Source organism: Anabrus simplex, chromosome 2 (assembly GCF_040414725.1).
Source record: "Anabrus simplex isolate iqAnaSimp1 chromosome 2, ASM4041472v1, whole genome shotgun sequence".
Lineage (NCBI taxonomy): Eukaryota > Metazoa > Arthropoda > Insecta > Orthoptera > Tettigoniidae > Anabrus > Anabrus simplex.
The window spans coordinates 1,043,358,446-1,043,378,656 of record NC_090266.1 but is presented as its reverse complement, the minus strand read 5'-3'; the positions used below and the strand labels follow the sequence as shown (position 1 = coordinate 1,043,378,656).

The 20,211-nt window shown below is 39.4% G+C and overlaps 1 protein-coding gene across 3 annotated transcripts in view; it reads left to right on the top strand.

Annotated features, from left to right (window-relative positions):
- Nucleotides 1-20,211, top strand: part of LOC136864676 (activating transcription factor 7-interacting protein 1) — a 251,456-nt gene that overhangs the window by 188,393 nt on the left and 42,852 nt on the right. For all 3 annotated transcript variants that reach the window (XM_068226381.1, XM_067141985.2, XM_067141983.2), the window contains one exon: nt 1,151-1,317. In XM_068226381.1, the coding sequence (XP_068082482.1) occupies nt 1,151-1,317 (167 nt within the window). The remainder of the gene's footprint in view (nt 1-1,150; nt 1,318-20,211) is intronic.

The window sequence follows — 20,211 nt, the reverse complement described above, 5'->3', positions numbered from 1 at the left end:
TCGAGCCTCTTCGTGGACCGCAGGATAGTGTGTTAAAAAAGGAGTATTCTGCGAAAATCAGGACAGGAAGTTAAATGTCGAAATAAAAATGCAAAATCTCTGTTAATCAAAGGTGCATACTGTATATTAACATTAAAATGTTTATCTAATGTCACTCATTGTATAAAATCGGTGATTTTCTTCTGCATTTTCTTGGTACAGTGCTGTCGTGCAGCTATGTCGCGCCACCGTTTAATCAACAGTACATCAGCTGGTGTAGATTCATTGCTTTGTTCAACAAAGCACAAAGTATCTGAAATAACGAAACAATTTTCTTTTGCAATGGGGTAAGAAAAGCATTGTAACTACAGTATAAAACCGCAAGGCCAGTGGAACAACCTCGGGTGAAAGAAAAATATGAATGGAGAAAGGTCGCTGGACTTCCCTGGTTTCCTAACAGAAGCTGCAGTAAAATCCAAGCCGTAAACAAGATGGAACTCCCGCAACTAAAACAACGTTAACCACAGTCTACATAATCTTAATGACGAATAATACAGTAATAATAATAATAATAATAATGCAGTAATGATAATAATTCCTGCTTGTTCAAGAAAAAATGTATCAGAACAAACTAGATGGTAAGAAACTGTTTTGTTTCATGCTACACGTGTGTTCTGGTATAAGTCATGATATAAAAATAGGGTTTGCCCAGTAGCTCTCAGCACATATAGCAAGAGAATTACTAATATCGATGACTAAGAGCAAGAGGGTAAAAACAAAATATTAAAATACAATTTTGCCAGAGCATTTCGGTTAAGCCGGGTTTCGGTTAAGCGAAGTTCGGTTGAGCGCGGTTCTACTGTACGTTTTTCAGTTTTTTATGGAAATGTTTAGTTCAGGACATTGCAGCATAGAGCACTACATCACATTACTACTGTTTTGTTGTTATTACGTTTTTTTTCTCACCTTCCTACCTCTTCCCACTGCCAACAAAAACCCAGACACATTCTCCCTCTACAGTAGTCCTCCATTCTTTCATTGGTTGATTTTTATATGCTGCCTCGGTAAGTGCTTGACGTTAACATATTGTATATCTATTTGAAGTTTTACACGCTGACCTGTGTCTGTCTTTGATGTGTGATGTAATATTACCATTTGTTTTGCCCTACAGGAATTATACTGAAATGGAATTTATGTCTTACTCCTCAATATGAAGAGATTGACTTCTACGAGCTGTATGCACGACAAGAGATTGTTGATCCTCCTAGTGCCTCTGGTTGGAAGAAATTTGGTGTGATTCAGGCATTACCCTTGCCTATGGCTTGTACTCTAGTCCAGGTAATATCTTTTTCTGTGATCATGGATATTTAATGGTTCTAATTTAAAACAGTGCAGTTTACTTTCCTGGTTTGCTCGTGTATTATAGATTTAAATGGGACTGAATTTATTTAGTGATATTCCTTATAATAAGTTTATTGAGATCCACATCAGCCATGATTAACTCGTGGCCAGTGGCTGCATACACTGTGGTTCACCAGTTGAGAGTGACTAATTCCTAGCATAAAACCCAAGTAAGATTTGTGCCCTCAATCATTACGTGCTTCAGTATCATTATTGGTTTTTTTAATATGTACATATCTGCAAATGTTGCCTCATTTTAATCAGTCATAAATGTTTGAGATTTGTTTTGTCTGACTCATGGGCTGAATGATCAGTGCACTGGTTTTTGTGTCGGGGGATTCCAGGTTCGATTTCTGGGCAGGCTAAGCATTTTAACTGTGTATGGTTAACAAGGTTCACACTTTCTGGAAAGTCAGGGAATTTGGGAAAGGTCAGGGAAACTATGAAAAAATGCTAAAAATAAGGGAAAATAGCTAGGTCTTTTTAAAAAGTCAGGGATTATTAAATAACATAATTCGCTTGCGCTTGTTCTTCTTCTTTCCTAGCACTTAGTCCCGCATACGTGCAGGTTCCATTTTTAAACCTACAATCCTCCACTTCCTGTGATCAAGGGCTTTAGCTTCAGTGATGCCGTAAAGACGCATGTCTTCCCTGGAGCAGTCAAGCCATCGCTTCTTGGGATGACCTCGGAAGTACAAAGTCTTCAGGGCTTTGGACGACATGACCATACCATCTAGTCCTGCTTCTCGCATCTTCACTGGGATGGGTGCCACTCCCAGTTGCCTTCAGACATCTTCATTTCTGATATGGTCCAGTCTTATAAGACCCAGTGACAAACGTAACATTTTCATCTCCATACCATGTAGAACCTGCTCGTGCTTCGTAGTTGTAGGCCAACATTCCAACCCATAGAGTGCAACTGGTCGGATCATGTATTTGTAGACTTTTCCTTTCATGCGGGTGGGAATTTTCTTGTCGCATAGCACACCAGTGACCTGACGCCACTTCAGCCATGTAGCATTTACTCGTGCTCGGGTGTGTGGTAATGTCTTTCCGTCTGAGGTGATGAGTGATCCAAGGTATTTAAATTGGATGGCTTTAACTAGGTCTTGCCCGTCGATGCGAATACTACCAGCAGTCTCCAAGCCACATTGCACCTACTCAGTTTTAGTGATGTTAAGGCACAAGCTATATTCCCCTAAACGGTCTTTCCAAATTTGCAGGCGATTTTCCAGATTCCTTTGGGACTGATCTGCAAGGAACACATCATCAGCATATAAGATGGTCCACGTGTATGGCGTCTGGATGTCAGCTGATACTGTATCCATACATAGGATAAATAAGAGAGGTGACCGTGCTGAACCTTGATGAACCCCAACATTGGTAGGAAATGAGGGTAAGATCCCTACCGAACAGTGAACCTCACTGGTGACTTCGTCATCGAAAAGTTGGGTCCATCGGACATAGGCTTCTGGAACATTATGGGATCGCAGGGCTTTCCAAATAAGCTTATGTGGTATCCGGTCAAAAGCGTTTTCTAAGTCCAAAAAGGCTAGGCGTAGAGGTTTGTTTTTCTCTCTATGTTTCTCCACCAGAAGAATGAATAGCGTCAGTTGTACTGACTCCTTTGAAAAAGCCGCATTGGTTTGTAGAAATTTGTACGATGTTTCGTAGGCAACGATCAAGAATATGTTAAAAAATCTTCATCGGCTGACAAAATAAATGTATTGGTCAGTAATTGATGCATTCACCAACATCACCTCTGCCTTTCCAGATATGGACTGTAGTGCTGGTCAACCAAATTGCAGGTATGCTATCATTGTGGAGAATTCTGTTGAACAGCTTCATGAGAATCTCAGCTCCACACTGTCCAAGGATCTTCCAGACCTCAGATGGAATATAGTCTGGTCCTGGTGCTATGTTATTTTTCATTTTTGCATAGCCCCGAAGACTTCCTGAATGGAAATGGCTGGGATACGTCCATAAACTGAGCATCCACATACTATTTGTGGATGGGGAAATTCCTCATTACTCAAACCCTTGAAATAATCCTTCCACCTATGAAGGATGGCAGTCTGGTCACGTAGGGTTTGATGATTGTTGTCTCTTATTTGCACGACATGACCAACATCTTGGGTCGCTCTTATGACGGGATTTGGCGAGGCGATAAATCTTATTTTCTCCATCTGATGTATCCAACTGATTATTAATTTCTTGGTAATAGTAGTTCTTTGCAGTAGCAACTGCATGTTTAGCAGCTGATCTGAGTGTTTCATACTGCTGGAGATCCTCGCTAAGTCTTGTTTGTTGCCAGGTCTTAAATGCTTCTTTCTTTGCTTTGATAGCTAGCTGAACGTCCTCATTCCACCACCAAGTCTGCTTATCAATGAACCGTTTCCCTGGTTTGGTCTTGCCAAGTGTTTCAGCTGCTGCCCAGTGTATGCAATCAGTGATTTCATTCTACATGGTCTCAGCTGGCTGGTCAGTATTTATGTCAAAACATACTTAGCTTAGATATCAGTTGCTCTCTCTGCCGTGTTTCCACCATTTTGTCTTCTCTGCACCAGTAATGTGGACCCTTGTTGAACGTAGCTGCCCCATAGTTTTCACATCAAGAACAAGCGGGTGATGTTCTGGGACTATGTTAACAGATGGAATTACCTTGGCATTTGTCACTATCTTGAGGTCATGCCTATGCATCAGCCAATAGTCAATCTGAGTGGACCGTTCTCCACTGGTATATGTTATGAGGTGGGTAGGTCTTTTCTTAAAGTATGTATTGGCTATAATTTGGTCATGGGCTTCAGAGCAGTCTAGAATTCTGTAGCCATCATCATTTCTACTTCCATAGCCATAGCCACCGTGACACTGGGTGTACCCATCCTTGGCTTCTCCCACATGTCCATTTTAGGTCCCCACCAATAAACAGATGCTCCTCAGGACGGACTGCTTGGATGTAAGTGCCCAGTTGTTCCCAGAAATCATCTTTATCCTCATCAAGGCATCCAGTTTGTGGAGTGTAGCAGGATATTATTTGCGTATTCACTGTTGAAAAGTCAGTCCTAATCGACATAATTCGATCTGATAATACGATCAACTTGAATCACATAGCCTCGCAGCTTTTGACCGACAACTACCGCAACACCATTCCAAATTGAACTTGTACCATGGTATATTGCCTTGTAACCTTCACTGATTTCTCTTGATTTTGAACCTTTCCATTTTGTTTCTTGAATGCAGGCAATGTCTACATGCCAGTTTTTCAGGGTGTCTGCAAGCTCACGACTTCTTTCGGTGAACGTTCAAACCTTGATGGTCACTAGTCGTAGATGATGGACTCGCTTCTTCAGCCCACTCCTTCCGTGATTGGGTAGCTCTTGCCCATTTTTCATGTCATTCGGGCGAGGACGACGCACGTCGCTAGAAATGGGGGCACCCTAGCATTTGATCCGTTTGATATGGCCATTATTTCATTGATGCAACAAAAAATACTTCAACCAATGTGTCGCTTCACCTGTCATTGGAGGCATTTTAGAGCTGCTGCCAGTGTATAACTTGGCCGCCCCTAACATGGAGTACAGACACCATTTGCAGCCGCCCGATCCAGAACAGGCGCTACGACTGCTATCTGCCCCTTAATTGGGACAGATACCTTTAACTCGATTCATCCCAAGCCCTGGGCTGCCACTTCTGCCACCTACACTCCACCAAAGATTTTCTTTTCCATTGCAGATGCCGTTGAGGTCTTTACTCATTACCCTGAGCTAGGGCCCTTCATATTTATGACCCCTGAACAGAGGGTGTCCCAGTATTATTAAGCCCCCAGGAATTGGGCTGCCTGTTGGTCCGCGGGTTCATTTCCGGGGTGTCTGAACCAGCCCACATTTCTGTGGTTCCCCTATCCACCACCAGGGGGTTAATAGGTGCTTATTGCTGTGATAAATCATCAACAAATGTGTGATTTCTTGTTGATAACTGCTGGTGAAACAAATTTTAATCAAGTTCAGGTAAGAAATATTTATACAGTATACAGTATATTAAATACCTGATGGTTCATGTTTGTGGATTACTGTAGTCACGTCCTAGTTTGTGAACCATGGGCAACGGCTGAATGGCCTAGTAAGTGGTCCTGAGAGTCGGGATACCAGTTGCTATGGAATGGAAGTGGGCATCTCGGACATATTCTGAGTCCTGGCCCTCCTTGTGCCCAGGCGGCTAGGACTATACAATCCACCGGTGGTCCATAACCCGTTAGAGGAGAGATCCTCACTTGGACTATGTGTAAGTAGGGTAGCATCCTGCTTCATGAATCAACCGAGCTCAGAACATTTTAAGCAAGCCTCGGACCTATGGGAGTAACGGAGTCCCACTCCCATTTGACAGGCGAGGGACTCCTTGGAAACAACTTGGTGAACGAAATGTAATTCGATGGGGAGCTATCAATATTAATGGGGCTTATGGAAGAAAGAAAGTAGAACTGGCTGAGTCAGCAAAGAGGATGCATCTGGATGTGCTAGGAGTAAGTGATATTCGGGTAAGGGGTGATAACGAGGAAGATATAGGAGATTATAAAGTGTACTTGACGGGTGTTAGAAAGGGAAGGGCAGAGTCTGGGGTAGGGCTCTTTATCAGGAATACCATTGCACGGAACATAGTTTCTGTTAGGCTCGTAAATGAGCGAATGATGTGGGTAGATTTGTCAGTTGGAGGAATTAGGACTAGAATTGTGTCCATGTATTCACCATGTGAGGGTGCAGATGAGGATGAAGTTGACAAGTTTTATGAAGCATTGAGTGACATCGTGGTCAGGGTCAACAGCAAGGATAGAATAGTGCTAATGGGCGATTTCAATGCGAGAGTTGGGAATAGAACTGAAGGATACGAAAGGGTGATTCGTAAATGTGGGGAAGATATGGAAGCTAATGGGAATGGGAAGCGTTTGCTGGACTTCTGTGCTAGTATGGGTTTAGCTGTTACGAATACATTCTTCAAGCATAAGGCTATTCACCGCTACACATGGGAGGCTAGGGGTACCAGATCCATAATATACTATATCTTAACCGACTTCGAATTCAGGAAATCTGTTAGGAATGTACGAGTTTTCTGGAGATTTTTCGATGATACAGACCACTGTCTGATCTGTAGTGAACTAAGCATCTCTAGGCCTAGAGTAGAGAAAGTGAAATCTGTCTGCAAACGAATAAGGGTAGAAAATCACCAGGACAAGGAAATTAGACAGAAGTACATGGATATGATTAGCAAGAAGTTTCGAACAGTAGACAGTAAGCAGGTTCAGGATATAGATAGTGAATGGGTGGCATACAGGGATGCTGTAGTAGAAACAGCAAGGGAATACCTAGGAACAACTGTGTGTAAAGATGCGAAAAGGCGAACATCTTGGTGGAAAGATGAAGTGAGAGCAGCTTGTAAACTCAAAAAGAAGGCTTATCAGAAGTGACTCCAAACAAGGGCCGAGGCAGACAGGGAGTTGTATGTAGATGAAAGAAACAGACCGAAACAAATAGTTGTTGAATCCAAAAAGAAGTCATGGGAAGATTTTGGTAACAACCTGGAAAGACTAGGTCAAGCAGCAGGGAAACCTTTCTGGACAGTAATAAAGAATCTTAGGAAGGGAGGGGAAAATGAAATGAACAGTGTTTTGAGTAATTCAGGTGAACTCATAATAGATCCCAGGGAATCACTGGAGAGGTGGAGGGAATATTTTGAACATCTTCTCAATATAAAAGGAAATCATCCTGGTGGTGTTGCAAACAGCCAAGCTCATGGGGAGGAGGAAAACGATGTTGGTGAAATTATGCTTGAGGAAGTGGAAAGGATGGTAAATAAACTCCATTGTCATAAGGCAGCAGGAATAGATGAAATTAGACCTGAAATGGTGAAGTATAGTGGGAAGGCAGGGATGAAATGGCTTCATAGAGTAGTAAAATTAGCATGGAGTGTTGGTAAGTTACCTTCAGATTGGGCAAAAGCAGTAATCGCACCTATCTATAAGCAAGGGAACAGGAAGGATTGCAACAACTATCGAGGTATCTCACTGATTAGTATACCAGGCAAAGTATTCACTGGCATCCTGGAAGGTAGGGTGCGATCAGTCGTTGAGAGTAAGCTGGATGAAAACCAGTGTGGTTTCAGACCACAGAGAGGCTGTCGGGATCAGATTTTTAGTATGCGCCAGGTAATTGAAAAATGCTACGAGAGGAATAGGCAGTTGTGTTTATGTTTCGTAGATCTAGAGAAAGCATATGACAGGGTACCGAGGGAAAAGATGTTCGCCATACTGGGGGACTATGAAATTAAAGGCAGATTATTAAAAGCAATCAAAGGCATTTATGTTGACAATTGGGCTTCGGTGAGAATAGATGGTAGAATGAGTTCTTGGTTCAGGGTACTTACAGGGGTTAGACAAGGCTGTAATCTTTCACCTTTGCTGTTTGTAGTTTACATGGATCATCTGCTGAAAGGTATAAAATGGCAGGGAGGGATTCAGTTAGGTGGAAATGTAGTAAGCAGTCTGGCCTATGCTGACGACTTGGTCTTAATGGCAGATTGTGCCGAAAGCCTACAGTCTAATATCGTGGAACTTGAAAATAGGTGCAATGAGTATGGTATAAAAATTAGCCTCTCGAAGACTGAATTGATGTCAGTAGGTAAGAAATTCAAAAGAATTGAATGTCAGATTGGTGATACAAAGCTAGAACAGGTCGATAATTTCAAGTATTGAGGTTGTATTTTCTCCCAGGATGGTAATATAGTAAGTGAGATTGAATCAAGGTTTCGTAAAGCTAATGCAGTGAGCTCGCAGCTGCGATCAACAGTATTCTGTAAGAAGGAAGTCAGCTCCCAGGCGAAACTATCTTTACATCGGTCTGTTTTCAGACCTACTTTGTTTTACGGGAGCGAAAGCTGGGTGGACTCAGGATATCTTATTCATAAGTTAGAAGTAACAGACATGAAAGTAGCAAGAATGATTGCTGGTACAAACAGGTGGGAACAATGGCAGGAGGGTGCTCAGAATGAGGAGATAAAGGCTAATTTAGGAATGAACTCGATGGATGAAGCTGTACGCATAAACCGGCTTCGGTGGTGGGGTCATGTGAGGCGAATGGAGGAGGATAGGTTACCTAGGAGAATAATGGACTCTGCTATGGAGGGTAAGAGAAGTAGAGGGAGACCAAGACGACGATGGCTAGACTCGGTTTCTAACGATTTAAAGATAAGAGGTATAGAACTAAATGAGGCCACAACACTAGTTGCAAATCGAGGATTGTGGCGACGTTTAGTAAATTCACAGAGGCTTACAGACTGAACGCTGAAAGGCATAACAGTCTATAATGATAATGTATGTATGTATGTATGTATGTATGTATGTATGTATTAAATACCTGTTATTAATTTTAAAATAGAATTAATCAAGAACTATTTTAATTTACACTATGTTACAAAATTACACTTTAAGTGTACATTTACTATACTTCAACTTTTATTCAGTAAGTACTGTAAAAGTACAAAACCATATGAAGTATACTTCATATGCATAATACTTACCATGTTGCTAATATAAAACAATTCACTTTATGCTTTTAATATTTAAAGATAGACGGGAGATAAGTTACCACTTCTTAAAGGGTACAGAAAATGCCATCAAAGATTACATTTTATTTTTATTATAGATACTTAGTAATTCATTATAAATATGTTCTGCAAGGTCTTTTTTTTTATACAAAAATGTATCATGATTGACTCTATATTATGCTAATATATATATTTTAAAAAAACATGTCCTGACTGACTGACTGACTGACTGACTGACTGACTGACCGACCGACCGACGGACGAGCCTAAACTACTGGACATAAAGAAATGAAATTTTAGGGATACGTTGTTTTTAGAATGTAGGTGCTCACTAAGGGAGCATTTTTTGATATTCCGTCACTAAGGGGGTGAAAATGGGGGTGAATTGTTTAAATGAGTATATATCTCAAAAAATTAAAAGTTTGCAGATGTGAAAACTGGTATTTGGAATTCTCTTTAGAAATAAACACATAAATTTTTTTTAGTTTTCGGAAAATCTCCTTAAGTGGGGGGGGGGGGGTGAAAAGGGGGTTGAATACCTTTTATGAGGATACTTACCTCTCAAAAACTGAAGACGTTACAGACATGAAAATTGGTATTTTTAATCTCTTTTAAAAGTAATGAAACATATTTTTTGTTTTCAGAAAAACCACTTAAGGGGGAGGGGCAAAAAGGACTGAGAGGGTAGTTGAATTATTTTTATTAGGATGCTGATATCTAAAAAACTGAAGATGTTACAGACGTCAAAATTAGTATTTGGTGTCTCCTCTAAAAATAAAGAAATACGAATATTTGGATTTCGGAAAATCCACTTAAAAGGGCGGGGGGGGTGAAAATATTGAAAAATTAGTTGAATTCTTTGTATGAGGATAGTTATATTTCAAAAACGTAAGATGTTGCAGACTTGAAAATTGGTATTTTCAATCTCCTTTAAAAATAAAGGACGTATTCTTTTGTTTTGGAAAATCCACGTAAGTGGAAGGGGTGGTGAAAGAAAAAAATTAGTTGAATTATTTGTATGAGGATACTTATATTTAAAAAAAACTAAATATGTTACAGACGTGAAAATTGGTAATTGGAATCTCCTTTAAAATAATGAAACACGCATTTTCAGGGAGGAAAATCTGGAGGGGGGAGTTTGAAAAAGGAACTGAATTATTTGTATGACGATTAGAGGATGCGATCCCGGGATCCCGACCGCTTTTCAATCCTGTAGATTTTGGGATTACGTTTTTGGGATCCCAGGATTTTTGGGATTGACATCATTTTTAAAAATTTGCAAAATAGACTGCGTGAAGCGAAACTTTCAGTGCATTATTTATGCGTCTTTTCGGTGTGTAAATGCCTGTTTTCATTTAGCGCATGAGTTTATCCCCTATGTGCGTGAAAGTCTGACCACAATTGCGTGCACTGGTACATTACCTCTCCCGTTTGAGTGAGATGAGTGAGTGCCGTCTTGAAATTTAGCGTCAAAAAGGCGTTTATAGCTTTGAATAATCCAGTGCAGTTGAAGGAGTCTGATTTCGAGCTCATCGATGAAATCATTAAGGTCTTGGCTCCAGTCAAATTAACTGTAGAAGCACTCTGTCGCACTGATGCGTATTTATGCACAACTGGTGCTGCCCTAAAGTTTCTTTTTAAGCAGTTAAATGACTATAGCTCCGAGTTGGCTTCTAAATTCAAGATACATTTACAAAAGTGCATGAAAGATCGCCGAAGAAATGAGTTGAGTGGCGTATCATGCTACCTACAAAATCCTCATAGTGACAATGTGGCGTTGGCGTTCGATGATGAAATAAAGCGTATATTTTCAAGTCTGAGCAAAGTCCTGATAAAAAAACACATTGTTTCTTTAATTGAGAGGTTAAATGGTAAAAAAAGACGAAGAGGAAGAACAAAATACGCAAGTCGAGCCTACAAATACAGAAAAAACTTATTTGACGCTCAAAGAAAAACTTTTGCTGGAAATAAAAAACAGCATGAAAATTATGTCTCCTGAAGCATTAAATGAAAATGAATTTTCCAGAATTGTTAAGAAAGAAATGAACCTATACGAGTCTTCAAATTCTACTCGGCGCTATAACCTAGAGCAGGCTTATAAGTATTTACTAACGATTCCTCCAACTTCCATCGAACCTGAACGCGCTTTCTCAGCAGCTGCATGTATGTGCAACAAATTGAGAAGCAGGTTTGGTGATGAGACACTGGACGCATTGTTATTTCTCAGATCATATTTACGCAATTCAAACTAGAATGTTGCTATTAAAGTTAGTTTTCTTTATATTTACGAGAAATGTGAAGTATGACTGGTTAATGTTATTTTTAAATACTTTTTGCTGAGAAATTTTCTACCTACTTATTATGTTGTTACATGAAAGTCATCTATTAGTCTATGTTCAGAGAGATTGTTGTTAATTTCTAAAGTTTATTTGCATAGTTTGTTACATAAGGGTTTTTTAACTTTATGTAAGTATACTGTAAAATATGTTTATTTTGTCTAAATTTTGTTTTTCTGATTAAACAGCTGATTTCTGTGAGAATATTTTGTTTTTTTATTTGTAACTTTCAATCCCGGGATAATCCCAGGACTGACCAAGTGTAATCCCAAAATCCCGGGATTAGAAATAAGGGCCGGGATCAAATTCCCTAATGACGATACATATATCTCAAAAACTGAAGATGTTTACAGACGTGAAAATTGGTGTTTGGAATCTCCTTTAAAAGTAAAGAAGCAAGCATTTTCTGGAGGGGGGAGGGGGGTTAAAAAAGAAGTTGAATTCTTTTTATGAGGATACTTATATATCAAAAATTGAAAATGTTACAGACTTGAAAACTGGTATTTGTGACCACCTTTAAAAGTAAATAAACACGTATTTTTTGTTTACGGAAAACTCACTTAAGGGGGTGAAAAGAATTGAAAAAGCGGGCGAACTTTTAAAATGAGTACCAGTATATCTACTTCATATGTCAAAAAAATAACATCTTACAGACATGAAATATTTATATTTGGAAAGACCTTTCAAAATATAGGAATATGTTTTTTCTTTTCATTTTAGAAAAGGCACTTAACGGTGGTGAAAAGAAATGAAAAAGATTTGAATTATTTCTTACGAGGATACCTATAAATTAAAGATGCTACAGACGTGAAAATTGGTATTTAAATCTCCTTTAAAAATAAAGTTAGGTGGGGGGAAAGACTGATGAAGAGGTTGAATTATTTTTATGGGGTTACTTATATCTCAAAAACTGAAGATGTTACAGACATGAAAATGGGTAACTTATTTTTGCTTTGCAGGTTCATTTTAAATATGACATCATCAAAGAAAACATTTTGTAATGACCAGTGGTTGGACTGTAGAATCAACCCCCAATTTGCAGGTTGGTTAAGCAAAGGACCTACCATTTCACAAGCTCATTGCAACATGTGCATAAAATCAATTGATTTATCAAACATGGGTCGTCAGGCTGTTATATCTCTTAGTAAACAAAAAATTCATGTGAGTTTAGCTAAAACGAAGGAAGACCAATCTTACATTAAAAACTTCTTTTGTACTTCTACAAGTACCTCAAGAGAAAATGTTGCTAGTCAAGTCAAGTAAATATCCAGCCACCTAGTCAAGAAAGTTTGGAAATTTCACCCGAACCAGAGACTTTGAAATCTGCTCAACAGTCAGTTGAATCATTTTACACAAGGGATGATGTTATAAAAGTAGAATCAGTGTGGGCTTTGAAAGTTGTTAATAGCAAGTTTTCATTAAATTCTTGTTCAAATGTAGGAGAAACATTCAAACTAATGTTCCCAGACAGTTCATTTGCTTTGAAGTTTAAAATGGGTGCCACAAAGTGCAAATATTTTACAAACTGTGGTCTAGTTCCTCATTTTTCCAATGAACTCAAAGATACATTGCAACAGTGATTACATCATCTGTTTTGATGAGTCGGTAAACAAGATAGTACAAAGGGAACAGATGGATATATTTGTTATATTTTTGGACATCAATAGGAGTAGAGTACGTACAGAGTATTTTAACAGTGTGTGTTTTAGGCAGAGCTTTTGTGCAAGATTTACTTGAAAGGTTTAGTGCAGGAAACTGTCCATTGAAGCAAAAAAATATTCTTCAAGTTTCAATGGATGGCCCAAATGTTAGTTTGAGTTTTATGAAAAAGTTAGAAGATAGAATGAAGGAAGAGAATCCTGATGGGGGAAAAACTCGTTAACATTGGAGTTGGTGGGCTACATGTGATAAATGGAGCGATTGGGTCTGGTATGCTAGCTGCAAAGTGGAACGTGCATGACTTTTTGCGAGGTGCATATTACATTTTCAATTATTCTCCTGCCTGCCGTGCAGAATATAGCACTTACTGGCAATAGAGTAGTGTGGCATGTAGTGACAGACTTTTGAACATTTTTGATAGTGTTAAGGAATTCATTCATTCAAGAAAAGTTTTGAATAAAAAAACAGTAAGAAATATTTCAGAACAAACAAAAGATAGTGCAAAGTGGCATTCTTCAAACACATCTCCCTAGAATGTGAACCATTTGTAAGAAAATTTCAAACTTTGGATCCTCTTGATCAATTTTTGTTTACAGATTTGCAAATCATTTTACATAGTTTGTTGGAGAGGTTCATAAGAACTGAGAAACTACCTTCTAGTACATCTGCTCTCTTCTCCTTGGACTTAAAAGATAAGCTCAACTACCGTGACTTGAAAAATATTGATATTGGTTTCCAAACCAAAAAGCTTCTTAAAGAAATCTAAGCAAAGGAAACTGATATTCAAAAGTTCAGATTAGAGTGTCAAACTATACTGTTAAAAGTGACTGAAAAATTATTAGAAAAATGTCCTGTTAAGTACAGAACTGTACAAGGTCTGTCATCTTTTTAGCCCAACATAGTATTCAATCAATCAGAACAAGAAAACATATTATTAGAATCATTGTACACTGCCAACAGAATTTCTGACGTTTTTGCTGAAGAAGCTAAAACACAGTACAGTGATTTTTGTTGTGAAGCACACATTAAATTTGAACAACCTTTCAAAACTTATTTAGAAAATGCAAGTTCATCTGCAAGACTTGATGACTTTTATTCAGGCTTATTGATGGGGAACATAAAATATCAGGAACTGTGGCAAGTTAGTAAACTTCGTCTAATCTTTTCTCATGGAAATGCTTCTGTTGAGAGTAGTTTTTCAATAAATAAAAATTTACTTCTTGAAAATCTACATGAACACAACTTGGTTGAGCAACGTACAGTTCAAAATGTAATAAGATTCTATGAAAGCATCCAGAAAATACCAATAACCCAAGCACTCTTGAATATTGTCAGAGCTGCCCACAGAAGATATGAGGAAAGCTTCCAACAGTCAAAAAAGCTCAAAAAGAAGAAAAGTATAGAGCAGAAAAACGAAAGATATCCTTGGAAATAAGAAACTTAAAGATGATATTTAGTAAAGAAACTTCATGCTTTGAGTGAAGAAGAAAATATCATATCAAAAATACTATTGTTGGAGAAGGCAAAACGAGCATAGCCTTGTTGATTTTAATATATTTAGAATGGAGAATATCATCATTTGACCACTTTAACATCCAACCAATGACATTGTTCAAAAAGGACGGTTGTTAGTGTTACCTGAAACATATTTCAGTTTACTAGAGGTGTAATGGTACAAATTTACACATTTATGTTATGACTTACTGTATAAATTTTTAGCATACCTTAAAATGTTTGTAGTTGATTACTTTAAAGCACTAGACAGAGTATGACATTGTATTCAGTTTGAACATTTTTATTATGTAATTAAAGAGTATTGTAAGAATAAAACGGTGAGCGATGGCTGGCTATGGAGATGGAGACCGACATATGTTTTTTTTTTTTTTCCTGTCATTTAATGAGTCAAGAGTCAGGGAAATGTTGCCTTTTCATTCATGAAAAGTCAGGGAAATCAGTACCATAATAGAAGCGTGAACCATGGTTAACTTCTCTGGCTTGGTGACTGAGTGTTCGTGTACGTCTTAATACACTTCTCTTCATCTGCATACTACTTGCTACGCTACCATCAATCACAGAAATACCCAATAGTAAAAATATCTCTCCATGGGGGATTGACATCAGGAAGCGCATCTGGCCATAAAACTGGACCAAGTCAACACCAAGTGCAGACCTCAGTAAATAGGGGAAAAGACCCAGAAGTAGTAGTAGTTTATGATATTTGTTTTCCCAGTTATATAGCCTACAGGCCTCTAATATATTGCATATTGTAGAGGACAAAAATGCTAGAAGTTCTTTTAAAGTTAGTTTGCCTAGCTCTTTAAAATTTCATGAAAGCAAATTTCCAAATTCAGGAATGTAAAGGAACTGCCGTCTGAAGGTTAAACATTATTGCAAGCGACAACTAACATGGGAAATTATCTCCCAGCCCGTCTAAACAAGAAAAGAAGGGGGAGAAAAGGAATGCACTTACCGGGCGCTCCCGCACTTCTCCTGCCCCTAAACCTGAGTGCTCCCATCGTAGGAAGAAGTCCCGCCCCCAAGGTGTGTCAAAGTTCTGGGCGTCGGTCCCACAGTCCGTCGATGACGGATGGACGTCAAGCTGTCATCTACATCTACGGATGTAGATGTTGATATTGATAGTGTTCAGGTTTAAGAGCATCTTGTCGCTAAAAACCTAACACTTGCTCTTTTAGTCCTCGCTATGGCACTGTTACAGTGGAATTGTAACAGTTATGACAGGCATCTTTCTGAGCTGCACCAGCTCATTAGTGAGTTTGCGGTGAGTATAGTCTGTATTCAGGAAACTAAACTCAGACCAGAAATTTCAGACTGTACTCGACAGAATGATATTATGCTCACCGGGTGTCCGGTGGCGTTGGAAATTTTGTTCCTCCTGATACCTATAACGAAGAGGTTGCTCTAAGAACCCCTCTGGAAGCACTTGCGGTGCGGGTACCGCTGCCTTTCATAGCAACAGTGTGTAATGTATATTTTCCACCAAGCCATCCTCTTAATATAAATGATGAAACTGATCTTATAGATCAGCTTCCACCTCCATTCCTCTTATTGGACAATTTTAACCCTTATCCCTCGAATTAAAGTTCTCTGTGTTGTCTCTACTACGCATATTTTATAAGTAAATTTTTATCTTATGTGACCTGTATTCATGTTTCACGATTTTGGAGATGGCACTTGCTTTTAAATGATGTAGTTAGGCTATACAAGTTTACAGCAAGCTATACTGAAGCAAATAAAAGCAATATGTGGACTTTAAGACAAATTATTTTATATATTATTATTATTATTATTATTATTATTATTATTATTATTATTATTATTATTATTATTATTATTGTACCGGGCGGTACACCTCTACACCGTTTATTTAAAAGTTGCGCCAGTTGAAACTCCTCTTCTGGAGGAAGGTTGAACTTTATCTATTCTATTAATTCTCTACTTTCTCAGAAGATGTCACCACGTGGAAAATTTTGAGTTTTTGAACTGTGTCACTTTTGAGGTGTTTTTGTTTAGCTTGAAGTAAGAAGTGTGAACTTTCTCTTCTAGAGGACACTACTGAAGATCAACAATAGCGCACCCTAGTGCGGAGTCAAAGAACTATTTTGTTGAAGAAATTTTTATTTCAAATGTTTGTTCTTTGCTAAATTTCTTTCTGTTATTGTTTAAGTTGGCTGTATACCCCTCTCTTTCCCCTTGTTTTGCATGTAGCCAATCCCGAATTTCTTAAATTAATTTCTATCCAATCAGATGTATCTTCCCCCAACTTGAATCGATTGCGGGGTCCTATCCAATAAAAACATTGTGGGCGGGTGTTTTCATTCCCCTAACGCCTAGAAACTTCCGCGAGAGTATATAAACTGCTGATTTTGGGGTCTCCGGGCCACTTCTGTTCCATCTTTCAGTGTATTAAGTACATAGCAGGAGGCGGGAAGCGCCTCTTTCTTCTTCAGCCGTTCAACACCAGGTAATGGCCTATTAATAACTTCTTTTCTTGCTAGGTCGGCAGTTTAACACTCGCGGCGGGTTCGAAGCATTTCCATCATGTAACCTTTTCCTAAAATGTAATTACTCTTTTCATCTTTTTCTTGTAAAGCTACATATTGGGATAGAGAGTGCTACCCTCTCGAGCTCCCACTCACATTTGTTTTGAGGTGAACTTATTTTCTCAAACTATTCTTCGTTTATGTAATGTAAAGTGTTCTTCTCTAAGTCACCTCTGTAGTATGGGATTAGCCCTTGCGTTAGTGGCCCAGAGCCAGATTAGGTTTTAAAAACAAAGTGTATTAGGAGTGCAAGTTCGCCTCCTCTCAAATTGTTATTTTAGAGGTCATGTAATCAACCTTCTTTTCATGTAATAGACCTCAGTAGGTTGGGTATTTTACCCCTGTGAATACGTCCTTGAAGGACAGCTTGAAGGTAGAGTTTGGTGTGGCCTTGTGATAGGCTTACAATTTTGAGAGCGGATCGCTCTTTGAAATTTGTTTCTGTATGCCTCGTGCAGGCTTTATGTGTAATGTTTGGAGCCAGTGCTCCTGGGCATGAATGGGGCTTTCTGCCCCTTGGCTAAAATTTTTTTTGGAGTAAGGCGGGGCTGATGGCCCAAGAGTTATGAAGTAAGGGCACTGAGCCCGAATCCAGTAATATTGTACCTACATTTTTGCTACTCTGTACCTGTTATGATTGTTATCTCTTGTTTTTGAAAAGAAAATATAACCTAGTTAAATTTTAAATTAATTTTACATTGCACGTTAAATTCGTAGCTTGAAACCCATTCACACCCGCACCTTCTTTCACCTCTACCTACCACGGATATCTCCGTAACAAGTGGTAGCAGAGCGTGGTTGAATGGGTCTCAATTTAGCCCCTTTTGACGGCTAAACATTGCTTTAATTCGAACTCTAACAATTTTCTCAGTTGCTGGAATTTTTTGAGTTTTTCAAAATTGTTCTGTCATCATGCCCGGCCCTCGCGATGTTCTCCTCCTTAACTACTTGCGCAAAGAGGAGTTGATATACGAGTTAACTATCAGAAACGTTCAATCTGGAGGCACGGTTGCAATAGACACTAACAAGCTTAGAGAGTCCCTTGATTTGCCCATTTCCATCCCCAATTTGGGAGAGAAAGAAATTGACGACTCTCTTTCCACGATCACGGAGAATATTACTGGGCTAGCTTCCGTAGTTAGTTTTTTTGATGAAAACGATCCGTCTCCTAATCAAATTAAGCGTGTGCAAGGCAGGCTGTATCACTTTGCAAATAGAGTTAATGATCTGTTGTCTCTAAAGGTGAATGACGTTCAGAGGAAGGACGCTAATACGCTCCTTGAAACTATTTCTGAATTGTCTAATAAGGTCACTCAATTGCTAACCGGCGAAGTTCCTCCCAAAACTGATCAACCCGCCACGGTGAATGTAGGTAACGAGGAAGAGCCTCCTCAGGGAGAAGTCAATAGGATAACCGTTGCTGCTCAAACTATCTCTGCCCCATCGAACAACGAATCTGAACGCCGTGCGTCATTGGGTAACATCCGCTCTGAATTAACTTCTTTGCCATTGAAACCTTTAACGACTATGTCACCTGGGTTCAGTAGCTTGCCTCATCCATTGGCAATGTTGCTTAGAGGTATATCCAAGTTTTCCGTTAATACCACCAGTGACGTAATTTCATTTTTAAGATTTCTAGTGGAATTTCAGGATCATGCTCTTGTTTTTTCTCTTTCGCCATGTCAAATTTTGCAAATTATCTATCCGTATGCTATTGGTATTCTCTCTGATAAAATCGTAAGAGCCATTGCCGAGCAATCATCTATTGAGGATTTCCATGCCCATTTGCTAGCTAACTTCATCCCGGCTAGGGCCAGGTCCTCCCTGATTCAGAAGTACTATTACCGTGTACAGCGCTTGGATGAAAACTTGGCTGATTTCATTCAAGATATCAAATTCTACACTAGGGTGTTTGCTCTGCACTTTCCTGAAGATCAGATTGTGCAGGCTATTGTAGAAGGTATTTCGCCATCCTACAGGTCATATTTGTGTTTCGCGGCGTGTCCGCAAACCTTCTCTGAACTTGAAGCATTGGCCGTCTCAGCGGAAGGAGTTAGATACGCCGATTCTTTGCGTGTCGCGAAAGAACCCCCGCCTTCCTTTAGTAACACTCGGCCTCCACCTCGCCGACCAGTCAATCCCCGTAAATGTTATGCGTGCGGGTCGCCTGACCATCTGCGGAATAAGTGTCCTCTGATCAAGTCAAGTGGGACAAGGAATGGAGCAGGGTCATCACAAGGCTGTTTTAAGTGTGGGGCCTTCTCACATATCGCCAAGAATTGCCCAAACTCAAATAGCACCCCCTCCTGCTCAACTTCTGGTGCAAATTCCAGCTATGCCAATAATAAAAAGTGACTAGTGGCGTCGGCTGAGCCGACTAATCCATCTTCCCGAGACTTAGCCCCTAGTAAACAGGTTGTAAATGCAGAGAACGACCAGCCTTCAAATTCATCTTTTGAATGCCCTAAAGAGTGTCTTAGGATTGCGGCGGATACCCCCGCACCTGTTCCTTTTCTTGAGATTGAGTTAAATAACGAGCCTATAACAGCTCTCTTAGATTCAGGCAGTGTTTGTTCCATTATTTCGGCTGATTGGTATTCTAAATTGAAATCTGTTTGTAAACTCCCTGACTATGACTCATCTCCTGTTAAATATGTTTCGGCTAATTCATCTCCATTAGAAATTCTAGGTTCCTTACATGTCAAAGTTCGGGTTTTTAAATTTACATGGAAGATCAAATTGTTTGTGGCCAAGCGTTTGTCTTGCCCCATCATATTGGGAGCGGACTTCATTTCTCACACTGGTCTTGTGCTCGATCTCCAGAGTAGGTCGTGCACATTCAAATTTGCGTCCAATTGTAGAATTCCCTTGTTAAAGTGTAATTCTGTATCATGTTCATCTATTTCGCCTACCCAGGATGAGATGTTGTTAGACCTTAGACATCTACCTGAGGAGCAGGCTGATAGTATTCGGAAACTGTGTCAGTCGTTTCCCGAGGTGTTCTCTGATACTCTTGGTGTTACTGACCTTATTGAATACAAAATTGAGGTCACGGATTCGATTCCTGTCCGTTTTCCACCGTATAGGCTATCTCCACCTAAAATGAAGGCTCTGAAAGAAATCATCGATCAGATGTTGAAGGATGGTATTATTAGGCCCTCTAAGTCAGCGTATTCTTCGCC